This window comes from Xiphophorus couchianus, chromosome 22 (assembly GCF_001444195.1).
Source record: "Xiphophorus couchianus chromosome 22, X_couchianus-1.0, whole genome shotgun sequence".
Classification (NCBI taxonomy): Eukaryota; Metazoa; Chordata; class Actinopteri; order Cyprinodontiformes; family Poeciliidae; genus Xiphophorus; species Xiphophorus couchianus.
In genome coordinates this window covers 214,673-227,209 of record NC_040249.1, presented here as the reverse complement: position 1 = coordinate 227,209, position 12,537 = coordinate 214,673, and the positions used below count along the sequence as shown (strand labels likewise).

The following is a 12,537-nucleotide window of genomic DNA, read 5'->3' as shown; positions in this document are numbered from 1 at the left end:
GCTGCAGCAGCCAGGCAGAAGCTGCCTAACTGAGCTGCTGGGATCTGACTGACTGTGTATCGTACCCGATGAGTGAGTGTGTCCCACACTGTCTTATATGAATAAACTCACGCAGATCCTGATTCCAGTGTCACGTTATTGATCCGTTTTGCAACTGTTACATATGGAAGTCGCTTTTAATCAGAACCAGGTTCACATGTAGATCCATGGACACTCTTCCACTGACCTGGTTAAAATATGGCACTAATCATGTAATCCGCAAATGCTTTGGGATTATATAAACCGATTTCAGATTCTACTTCAATATCTCGCACATGCGTAATTCTTTTTGCCTCATTTTTCTAAACAAAATGTGGACGTAGTTCTGGATTTTGACTAGCAAATTTCAACTAAACATATTACTTAATATTAGACATGAAATGGCAGGAGTAATTACAATAGTGGTTTGGTAACCTTGGTTAAAAAGGAACAATGATTTTAAGGTGTTTCCATAAAAATTTGAAACAAAATATTTTAACATTTTCATTAGGTAGCCTAATGTCTAAAATAAAATGCATATACTGTATGTTTCTCTTGTTTGGACTCGAGTTGAGTCCAAACTCGAGCAGAACAGTGTGAGAGATGTGTGAAAAGGAATGAAGAACATCGCTGGAATGAAGGGGAAGGACACACAGATGTCTGGGGGCCGGGATAGAGCAAACCAGTTCAACCAGTTTTTCAACAGGTTCAGTTCACCTGCTACTCCCATACCACCACCATCCCCCCACACATCCACACTGCCCCAAGTTGTTCAATCCACCTACTGGCATTCTCCAGCACACCACCTCTCCTTCAGCCCCCCTCCCCCTCCTCCCCCATCTCCACTGCAGACAACAACACCCACCCCCAGCTAACGGTGTCTACAGGCCAGGTTGAGAGACATTTGGAGCGATTACACCAGGGGAAGGCTGCAGGACCTGATGGCATTACACCACGGATCTTGAAGACCTGCTCCATCCAGCTGGCCCCGGTACTGGCACACATGTACAACCTCAGTTTGAGGCTGGAGAGAGTCCCGCTGCGGTGGAAGAAATCACATGTGGTTCCTGTTCCCAAGAAGCCAAGGCCAGCCGACCCAGAGGACTACAGACCAGTCGCTCTCACATCTCATGTGATGAAGGTCATGGAGAGACTGGTCCTGGTCCTGCTGAGGCCTCAGGTGAGGACGTTTCTAGACCCCCTGCAATTTGCCTACCAGCCCCACTTAGGAGTGGACGATGCCGTCATCTTCCTGCTGCAACGAGCACTGTCGCACCTGGATGGTGGAGGAGACACTGTGAGAATCACATTCTTTGATTTCTCCAGTGCCTTCAACACCATCCAGCCTCTGCTGCTGGGTGAGAAGCTGCGGAGGATGGGTGTCAACGACTCAGTGATCTCCTGGGTGACTGACTACTTGACAGGCAGGCCACAGTTTGTCCGTCTGGGCAGTGTCCTGTCTGATGTGGTGGTCAGTGACGTAGGAGCTCCATAGGGAACTGTGCTTTCTCCCTTTCTCTTCACCTTGTACACCACTGATTTCCAGTACAACTCTGAATCATGTCACCTACAGAAGTTTTCTGATGACTCAGCGGTTGTCGGGTGTATAGGGGATGGAGGTGAGGGGGAGTACAGGACACTGGTGGACAGCTTTGTGGAGTGGTCTGACCAGAATCACGCTCAACATTAGTAAGACCAGAGAGATGGTGATTGACTTCAGAAGGAAGAAGATACTTTCACGGCCACTATAGATCAAAGGGGAAGTGGTGGAGGAGGTGGAGGATTACAAATACCTGGGAGTTGTAATCGGCAACAGACTGGACTGGGCATCTAACACTGACGCTGTGTGCAGGAAGGGGATGAGCAGACTCTATTTTTTAAGGAAGCTGAGATCCTTCAATGTGTGCAGCAAGATGCTGGAGACCTTTTATCGCAGTGTTGTTGCTGGTGCCATCTTCTTTGCTGCTGTGTGTTGGGGAAGCAGCATCAGAGCCGGCGACTCTAATAGACTAGACAAAATCATCAGGAAAGCTGGCTCTGTACTGGGACTAAGGCTGGAATCCCTGGAAACTGTGGTGGAGAGGAGGACATTGAAGAAGGTTCTGTCTATTATGGACAATAAACAGCACCCTCTCCACCACATAGTGGACAGACAGCGGAGCACCTTCTCACATAGGCTGCTCCAGCTCCGCTGTCGGAGGGACAGATACAGGAAGTCCTTCCTGCCACATGCCATCTCACTGTACAATAAAAGCTAAATCACTGTTCTGCACTAATCAGTCCAATTTTGCACAACTGCACTGTGGCACACTGCTGTACATATATACATTCTGTTCTGCATTTTGAATCCTTGCAAGGTCTGCTCTAAGCTGCTTTTTATATTGACAGCATGTCATATTTTATTCTTATTTTATCTTGTCTACATTGCTACTCAGTGGTGGATGTTGTGTGTCTTGTCTCTATGCTGCTGTAACTGCGAAATAATTTCCCTGCTGGGATGAATAAAGTAATTCTATTCTATTCTATTCTATTCTATTTACTGTTAGGGGGCCTCATAAGACAAGGGGCCGATGGAACTCTGTGAAGTTCAAGGTGTTGAGGGCATCAGAGGGTGGCTCTATTTACACCATTGTACCTCTGGATGACTAGACTAAAGTAAGACAGGTGCACCGTACCATGCTAAAACTTGTGGTTGGTGTTGTTCCTCCTGATCACCTTCCTCCAAATAACTTGCCTCCTGTACAAAAGGGAACCCCTGGTGGTTGCTTCTGCCTTAACTTCTAGTAGGTCATTGCGTCAAACTGCATCCCAGGAAAATGGGTCACCTTCTGAGCCCGTTGTATCCGTCTCGTGGGTTCTGCCGGTAAACGGCAACAAATCGTTAAGTGTGGTGCATGCTGCTTTGATTTCCTGGTGGTAGGTGTCCTCTTTCCCTGCATTATAGCTGATCTTTGTCAGAAAATCTAAATTGAAGTGTGATCGTAGGTAAAACGCCACTCTGTTGCTCTCCTCCTCTTCCTCGTTCTGCGAATGTGTGTGCGTTTGTATGGATTGGCAGGTAAGGAATTAATGCTCATTGTAAGCTCCAGTTTGTTGCAGTTTTGTTTGAAACGGTGACTAATTAACTTTTATAGGTCTCCCCATATTTTACCGTAGCTGCTCTTTTGTCTCCCGGATTTCTGCACATTTACCTACCAATCAAAGTCACAGCTACACAGCTGCCACAGTGGTGGCAGCTACACACCCAAATTAAAGTGATGTTTGGGGTGCGGCATCGACGCGCCCAGTTCGCCTCCTGCTGCAGCATGGCCAGGGGGCCATACCTGGTTCTGATTATATTTTAACTTGTATTTTCTATGTTATGTTTTTTTTAATTTTGTTTCCAGCCCTTTCGGTTTTTAATATAACTGTTTATTTGGGCTGACATTGTTTTTCTTTTGTTGTATTAGGTTCAAGGTTGTTGCTTTTATTAACTGTCTTTTCTGTTTGCAGTTGCTGAGGTCTGGTGGCGGTGTAGTTGTGGTGACGGTATCTTCCTCTTCTGTGTGCCGTGATTCCTGAGTTTGGGTTGTCTCACTGCATCTGGTGCTTTAAAAGGTTTTTGTTTGCTGTGTTTGGTGGATGCCGTTCCTATAGTGGCCCCTTCTGCCGGTGACCTCAGCTACTGTAGTTTATTCTGTTTTTCTTAATTTTTTGTTATAAAGAAGGGTATTTTTAAAAGAATTTAATAAATAGCTTTTTGTAAATTTGAAACTGTCTCAGATGTCTCGTTTCCATAACTGAATCTATGTGACTTAAAAAGAAGGTAATATTCCCTGGGTGAAATTCCCAGGGTGGCGTTGTTGAGCAACTTATTTGGGTCCAAAAATTTAAATTGCACAACATTCCTGAGTTTCATCTATTGTTGTGACAATTTATTTGATTGAATAATTGAAATTGTCTTCACACCCTTTCTTTTCAGGGACTGAGTAGTAGGCCTGAAGCCATGTTTTTAAAATAAAAATGTTTTAGGAAATTGTTAACAGATTGTGTAGAATTCAATTTGTGTTCCGGTGCATTTTCTATATAACCTTTTAAAAGTATCCTTGTGTTTCACTCACAAGTGCAAGACTGAAGCAAAATATGTAATAAACCTCTGCTGGATTTAGTTGAGGTTTGTCAGTAAACATGGTTTTTGTGAGGAATATTAACTTACCAATAACTTGTGAATGCTCATGTCAATGGCTTAAAGGTTTTTAAATAATGTTTGCATTAGGACACTTTTTACACTGTAGTCTCCTTTAGTCTTCTTTAATTAGCCATTAGCTTCCTCCAAGACCAACTAATTTGGTTTTATACTAACATTAATAAGATGTTTATTGCTTTCGCCATGACATATTTAAAAATCCCATCATTTCTCTTAAGGTTTTTACGGAAAATAAAAACTTTTCTCAAGTTATGAGCTCAACTTGAGAACTCACAACTCTTAAACTCTGCGGTTTGTAAAATGACAACTAAGAGTCTAGCAGGCTGATACCAGCTGGTTTTTAGCTGGGCTGTTGGCTCAGTTAGCTAGCCTACACATAATATAACATAAGCCTATTAGCACACCAGCTCTGTTTTCCAAAAACCATTACCATAATAACAGTAACAGGCCACACACCTTTACTTTACTCCCAAATAACATTTGAAACTTTACATTAAAAAAAAGACTTCTTGAAAGTGGCAGACTGATTAGCCTTTTAAGCCAGCAGGCTAGCCTTCTCTCACAATGCTCTGATTTGTATTTCTAAAATATAAAAGCCATGTCTTGTTTTCCTTCTATATACACACTGTGTTGGTCTGCTATTTAAACGTTTCGCTACTAATACTTTGTTGGAGATTAAAAAATATTCAACTGAAAGGAAAAAAAAAAAGATTACAAACGAGACTTTTTTGGCATTTATTTTGTAGCTACACTTACAAATAATGGCAGGTAATAAAAAGTAGCTGCTATACACCATAAAATAACATAGAAAATGTTGTGTTAACCATAAAAAAGTGTGTGTGTATATATATATATATATATGTATATATTAAGAATGAAGGCACATGGTTCTCCCCTACAAACCTCCATATTTACATAAAGAAAAAAAACATTGTTGCTTCTATGTGATTGACGTGTATGTGTATGTACATGAATGCAATGGAGACTAAAACCAATCATTATGGCCCATTCTTCAAAAGCAATTTTCTGTAGATTTTTTTTTTCATAAATAAAAAAATGCCAAATTTAGAAATAACAAAGAAAAGCAAATACTGCTGTTGGGCACATTTTTTTCTACATAGATTTTCTCAAAGTAAAATCTCTTGAGGAATGCACAAAATATTCAAATAAGTTCATTTTAGACCAGTGTTATTAATTCTAGAGATGTTTTTGCTTGTTTTGTTATAAATGTAAAACAATGTTATTTGCCTGGATCCCACCCTGAGACATTTGTTTTTATTGTCTGAATCCAAGCGGAGTTTTTCTATTGACAAAAGAAACACCATTAATATCCTACAACTGTTTTAGCTATTTTTAATGGATATATTTTGAAGAGCTCTTATGTTGAAAGGTTATATGGAGAGAATAAGTCTTAGTATCTTCATTTACTATAAAGTCATATTAAAGCAGAAGGTCAAACTAAAGGCAGACCAAAACAAAAGCGGGCTTCTATTGGTTTAAACAACTTAAAATTTTCAAAAATCTTAGGGCAGTTTATGCAAAAGCTATTTTATCAACCTTCAAATCAAAGTCATGTTTCAATTTGGTAGTTATTTACACAGAAGTCGCTGATTATTACAAAAAATAGAGGTTGGAGGTTGTGCGCCAACCTGATGATCTTCCAAACTGAGAATGAAAATGGTATTTCCAGTTACAGTAGCTGTCTATATAACGTAAAAAGCAAAAAATAATAATTACAGCAGCTCAAGTGAACTCCATAGATTTTTAAAATGCTTCTCAGTTTAAGTTGTTACTTTGACTTGAAATGTTTCACATGTTCCATTTTCACAAAATGTTAACCTCCACTTTCTGTTTGTGGCTTCTTTACCAATAACCTGCGAATGCTCATGTCAATGGTTTAAAGGTTTTAAAATAATGTTTGCTTTAGGACACTTTTCACACTGTTGTCTCCTTTAGTCTTCTTTAATTAGCCATTAGTTTCCTCCAAGACCAACTAATTTGGTTTTATACTAACATTAATAAGATTGCTTTTGCCATGACATATTTAAAAATCCCATCATTTCTCTTAAAGTTTTTACGGAAAATAAAAACCTTTCTCAAGTTGTGAGCTCATTTACAAATCTCAGTGGTTTGTGAAACGACAACCACTCGAACCGAGTGCATACACTAACACACAAGTCACATTTATAAAACAAAAGGTGCATTCAATTTCTCATCTTCATCTTTTAAAAATGTCTGTACATTTTCTGCAAGAAAACTGTTCAGCAAACATTTCTTGATGAAAAAAACATACTGAACTTGTGTGTTGTCTGGCAGATCCTTTTCTATTTTTTAGACATACACACTGTTTTCAAAAACAAGCGTAAATACATAAATGATGACAATACATGACAGATTAAAGGGTGTAATGAGTTCTAAAATATGTCAAAATAACACTGATACATTGTAGGGATTTTAAATGCACCAGCCCAGGGGTGCATAGCATCATAGTACCCCTTAGTTGGGCCTTAGTCTCCAACTAAGGCCTCCAACCCATATAAGGAGGCCTCAGTCCTCGACGCGGCCGTCACAGGTTCGATTCCAGGCCTAGTGACCTTTGCCGCATGTCTCCCCTTCTCTCATTACCCACTTTCCTGTCAATTCACTATCAAACAAAGGCTAGAGCCAATAAAACCTTTAAAAAAAAAAGCTCCAGTCCAGTGTTTTCTTCCCATCCCAACTTTGGTCCTTTTGATTTTATGGCCTAAAACTGTTTACATTTTCATGTATATTGTATGATAATTTCTCACATTATTTTAAGATTCATCTGAAATTTAGATTTCGGAAAAGAAATGTAATGCTTCATAAAGAAGGTTTTTCTCATGTTTTGTGTTATGCCCCAATATTTCATCAGACATTTTGTTCTTTAGTGTTTCTCCTCTCCCCTTGTCCCTCCTTATCCCACTCTAACCCCCGTTCCTTCCCCTCATCCCGTGTTTCTACTCAAATCGCTCCCTCTTCCCCTCCAAGACACTTCCCACCTCCTCCTAACAGGAAGTCAACACAATACGAGAGATAATGCAGACAGGAAAGGGCGGGGCCAGCTCCCAGATGGACAGGAAGCTGGGTCCGCTGTTTGCTTTAGCTGATTAAAGGACAAAAAAAAGGGGGAAGCGGGCAGATACGGCAACATTCTGCTCTCATTGTATATAAATATAAAAGTGAAGTAAGCAGAGTCGGCTTCCAGCTATTGTTCCCACGTTTATCCTGTGACATTTCCAGCAGGTCCGTCTTTTAAAGAAGCACTGCAGGCCAAGAAAAACAGAATAAACAGCAGAGCAAATAAACTAAAGCTGGAGAGAAAAAATACATTTCTAAACAAAGGAGCCGTCAGTAACGCACAAAGTGGATTTTCAGAACAACGGCGTGATGTCATTACTGCACACAGTTAGTGACCTTTTTGCTTTCTGGCCGGTTATGAATGAGTTTTTAATGGCAGAAGCCATCATTTATGACCAGCCTGTTATTATTTAAATGGTAATGAGTAATAGTCAGGCTCTCAGCCAGTTGCTCCATAGGCCAGGGTTAAAGGTCAGGAGGTCTGTGGGGGAGTAGTTACTCCTGATTACTCCAGTTACCCAGGAGCCAGAAACCCAGCAGAGAACGTTCATTCAAAATGTCCCAAAGAAAAGAGAGAGACATTTTGAATGATTTGTTGCTACCAGTTATTCACATGGAAATACAGTATATACTGTAAATGTAATGTGTGAGGTCCAAACAGGATTGGATTAGTCAAGATTTGTAACTTTGATTTGTATATCAGCATAAAACTTAACACAAAAATAAAAATGTGACTTTACGTTTCGTTTTCATTCTCCATATAAACTGTTCTGAGAAAGAGCTGCTTTGGTCTCATTTATCTATTGATTATCTGTCACTCCGTTGATGTTTTTAGCAAAGTGACTGAATCATATTTCCATTAAAGTGTATCTGCAAGTTGTGGGAAAAATAAGTGGCAATAATAAGAACAGGAGGAATTCAGCATCGATAGCTATGAGTCTCAGCAAAGCCTTCAAGATTCTTAAAACTGCATTTTGTACCCTACAAGGTCTTCATTATTTTCCATATCTGCACTAAAAATCAACAAAAGTTGAAACAAAAAATTGACTTGAGACCAGAATTAGATGAATTTCAGTTTGTTTGGCTCTGATCAGTAACTCATCAGGCAGAAAGTCAAAAATAGTACGAACGCACTGCCAAGTCAGATTGAGGCCAAAACTCTTTGATGTGGATGCTATTACTGAATGAAGACAGCTAGAAGCTAACTTGCAGTATCAAAGTATTTGAAATTAAATTATAGCACAACAGAGTTGTAAGAATCTAATTAAGCTGAAGCTGTGTATTCAGCATGTTGAATACAAGCAGCCACTATATCATGACATGTGTTTGCAGGCAGAGAGACAGACTGTTTCAGGAGATAACAGGAAGGCTAAACAGAGCTGTTCAGGTTTAAACCTTCAGTCTGTCAGGAATTATGGAGTATTTGGAAATAATGGCAGCTTCTGTCAAATCTTTAAGGAAAAGTTAGGAGATCGTCAGGCGAATACAAATGTACACAGCTGTTTTTGCTAATCTAGCAAAAACAACTAGCTTAACATGGTGACTTAGTAGGTTGTTGTCTATGGCTCAATTGGAAATTTGTAATAATTTAATTAAAACGTTCTTTAGGATGAACCTATATGAAAATGTGTATTTAACAGACCGATACTGATATGCTAAAAAATGACAAATATTGTCCAATACAGATATTATTGCTAATATATATGGTGCATTTGTAAAAATAACATTAAAATTTTGTTCTACAGTGACTGCTCTCTCACACACGGCGAGACGACACCATCTTTCATATGAACTACTGACTCATTTCAGGAAGTCAAAAATATTTTGAATGCTGTTCTTAAAAACAAATCTGAGCCACAGATCAATAATCAGCCAAAGAAAACTTTGATTTTAAGTTGGAGGTTCGATGAGCGGACAGAAGCCGAAGAGGCTGAGAGGTTAAAGTTATCAAAGCACATCAGGCACATCACTGCAGCCCAACAAGCTGCAGCTGCTGCTCTCTGCTTCCTGATCCGAGTCAATTAGGTTTGTTTGACTCTGCCTCTGAGGACGCAGCTTTCATCACAACAATAACTGTGATGATGAGTTCTGTCAAATAAAAGCCAGGAACAAGCTGTAATTCTGTCAGAGCAGCAGTAGAGCCATTTCCTTTCCGTCTTTCTATTGTCTAGTTTTCTCAGCACAGAGGAAGTCTGGCCTATGAAGGCACACAACACCTTGGTAACCAAACTGGCCTTTATGTTCAGGTTTTAACCCATAAAAATCTAAATATGGGCTAAATTTAACTCATTTTAAAAGTTTTAAACATGACTGCTGCTTAGACACCCGATGGTGAGCGAAAAAGAAGAAAAATTACTTATTTGCTCCATGAAGACATTAAATATCACTGAGAAAACCCACTGGAGCTCAGAGCCAAAGATGGATGTTAATAATGTCTCAGATAAAGAAAAGCCAGCCGTCACCTCGCTGTGATCAAACACCTCCAAACCGTCACAGCTCAAATTCCTGTGTTTTTTTTTTTTTGTTGTTCATTAAAATCCCCAAGCAATCCTATTTGAAAGTAACAAAGTTCAGAAAAGTGTTGCTTTCACTTGGAGTGTGTAACATTCCAAGTAGGACTGAAATCAATATAAGACTTTCTCTTAAGAGAGGAAGTCTTATCTAAGGATAAGAGTCCATGTTGGGAAGTCTATACGGTTTCATACTTCATATAAAATCACATCAAGTCCAAGAGTTTATGAATGTGTTCACATTTAGAAAACTTGTTCAAAAGTTTGAATAGGTGAAGAAAAAGGGATTTATCAGCAACACTTTGTGTGTAATCAAAAAAGTTGCTTCATATTGGAGTAAAAGTATATACTAAGAACATGACTAACATTAACAAATTCATAATCCCAGATCAGTTCTGATTAGGTTTACAAGGTGTACAAACAATTACAAAAGTTAAAGTTTTAAAACACCAATAGTTTCATATCACACCATCCCTACTGCCTCTCTGCCCTTTAGTGAGAAACAAAAGTCTTATTTTGGCGAGTTTTTTCCAGCTTTTTAGAGCATAAAGTAAAATCCTGACCCACGTCAACTTCATTCATCGTGTTGGAACCTCCTGGATGTTGATGAAGGTTGCTTAGTGATTATGAGTGAATAGGTAAGCGACACAAACAAAAATGGATTGCTGAATCACACATGATAACAGAGTGAAAACAAAATTGTGTTTGGTGAAGTGTCTTGGGGACGCTCGGCTGTCTGCCTGCTGTAAGGAGATGTTCCTGTTTTCTGTTTCCTGCTTCTGTCTGTCCTATTTCTATGGCTATTTTCAACTAGACGTGAACCTGTGAGGCACTTGGCGGGGGGGTTGTCAAGTTTGCTCTCAGTACTGATGGTAGTAGTCGGCACCGTCCACGCCATACAGCTCAGCCAGTGCCTTGAACCTCGGCCCCCAGTCATTGAGGAAGTCGTAATCCAAGTTTGATCCTGAGGAGGAACTGTCCAGAGAGCTGAGGCTTCCCGCCAGAGACTCTGGTCCCTCATAGCCATAGATGTGTAGAGTGTCATATGGGAATCCGTCTCGGTCGTGGTCGGCCTCGTCTTTCTTCATATCGATCATGGCTGCCATGTCGCCTTTGCAGGCTGTGGGCTGAGAGAGGTGGTGGGGTTTCTGGACCATGGCGTACATGGAGGGGTGGGAGCGGCGGTCGGGGTGGCGGAGTAGGGAGCTGTCGTTACACGCCGAGGTGAGAATTGAAACGTCGTAGCTGGAACAAAATACAGACAATTTCATTGATTGAGCTTAAGACTTAATAACTGGTCAGCATGCAAACAGATCCTAGGGCTATGAGAAATGTAACTCCTAGGAAATTAGAAGACCTAGAAAAAATGTTAATTTATTAAACACACACAGTGGTGTTTAGATTCAGGTGTTTTTCAGATAAACTCTTAGTTTAGCTGGAGTTGCCACTAAGGCTTGTACTGCCTGTCCTGTGAACTTTTCAGTGATGCCAGGATTGTCATTCCCTGCACATGCTGATTGTTGTTGTGGTTTCTCTGCTTTGTTTTTTCTCTTTCTGCAGGTTTAGAAACAGACTTCTAGCCTGACTCCTTTTCACCTTTAAACCTTTTCCCCACTCTTCTCCCTTTCTTCTTCATCTCTGTGTCCGCTACATTTTAAATAAACCCAAAGAAATTTCATATGAAGTTTCTCATATATTCATCAAGTGGCGCATCATGGCGATGCTGTTGCACTCCACTTGTTGTAAATCATTTCCATTTGTTGTAAATCTGTTGGCCTCACCTCGACACTCAACCATTCTGAGTGAAAGAAAAAACTTAATAATTTACTTCAAAAACTGACGCACATGAATAGATTTTTATATAAGACTGTATTTGTCCTGGTATTTGAGGGAACTGAAGCAACTGCAAAAGGCTGACCTCTGCAGCTGTTAGCTTCTGTTTCCACAAATCGTATTAAATCATATTAATGTACATTTGGTGTTTGCTAAAAATGCTCACATCTGCCTGCTTTCATGGTTCAGTCTTCCTCATGGACACTCTTTGGAGATTCAGCCAATCAGCAGCAAAACAAAGGAACACTGCTCTTGGATTGGCTGTTGTTAATTAGCATTGGGCGTCGGTCTGTAAAAATCTCGTCAGTAAAAATTCTACAAATACTGAACCCAGGGGGTGAAAGTAAACTCATCTTGCGCGAAATTCAAGACCGGTGCTGGTACGCAGTACCAGCAGAACAGCTGCAATAAAACTATCTTTCAGATCGGCTGCATTTCTGCTAGCAATAGGCAGTCTAAAACACGAGTTCATCTGTTTATAAATCGCATTTTTTCTTATTCCGTCCTTGCTGCGTGATGGAGCCCCTCTCTCTGCCTCCCTGCCGGCTGTTGACAGCCGGGCTGTTGAGGCTGTTTCCTCAACAGCCTTCAAACCATTAAACATAGCGTTCTCCGCTATGTTTATTGTCTGTCTTCCTGACAATTAAAGCAATTAAAAGCAAACGGTAAGTATCTTGGTGTGTTTCATGTTATTTTGCTCAATTAAAACAGCATGGCACACCTAAAAAACAACTGCTTATTAACTTGACCAGAGATATAACTCGTATTAAATGATAGCGAATTACGCACATCTTCCTCTAAAAGACGGTGCTTGCTGATCAGATTGCTGCGTTTGATTTATGGACTGGGACATTTTACACAGGTGGTCCACGGACATAGAAAATGCCGCTT

General features: G+C 40.2%; 1 protein-coding gene across 2 annotated transcripts in view; it reads right to left on the bottom strand.

The window, feature by feature from the left end:
• Positions 1 to 4,925: 4,925 nt before the first annotated feature.
• The window catches only part of cdh5 (cadherin 5), a 46,399-nt gene continuing 38,787 nt past the window's right edge, over positions 4,926 to 12,537 (bottom strand). Inside the window, exon 15 of one of the 2 annotated variants that reach the window (XM_028006647.1) lies at positions 4,926 to 11,058. In XM_028006647.1, the coding sequence (XP_027862448.1) occupies positions 10,674 to 11,058 (385 nt within the window). In that variant the 3' untranslated portion in view covers positions 4,926 to 10,673. The remainder of the gene's footprint in view (positions 11,059 to 12,537) is intronic. The other variant, XM_028006648.1, reaches the window with a different exon arrangement.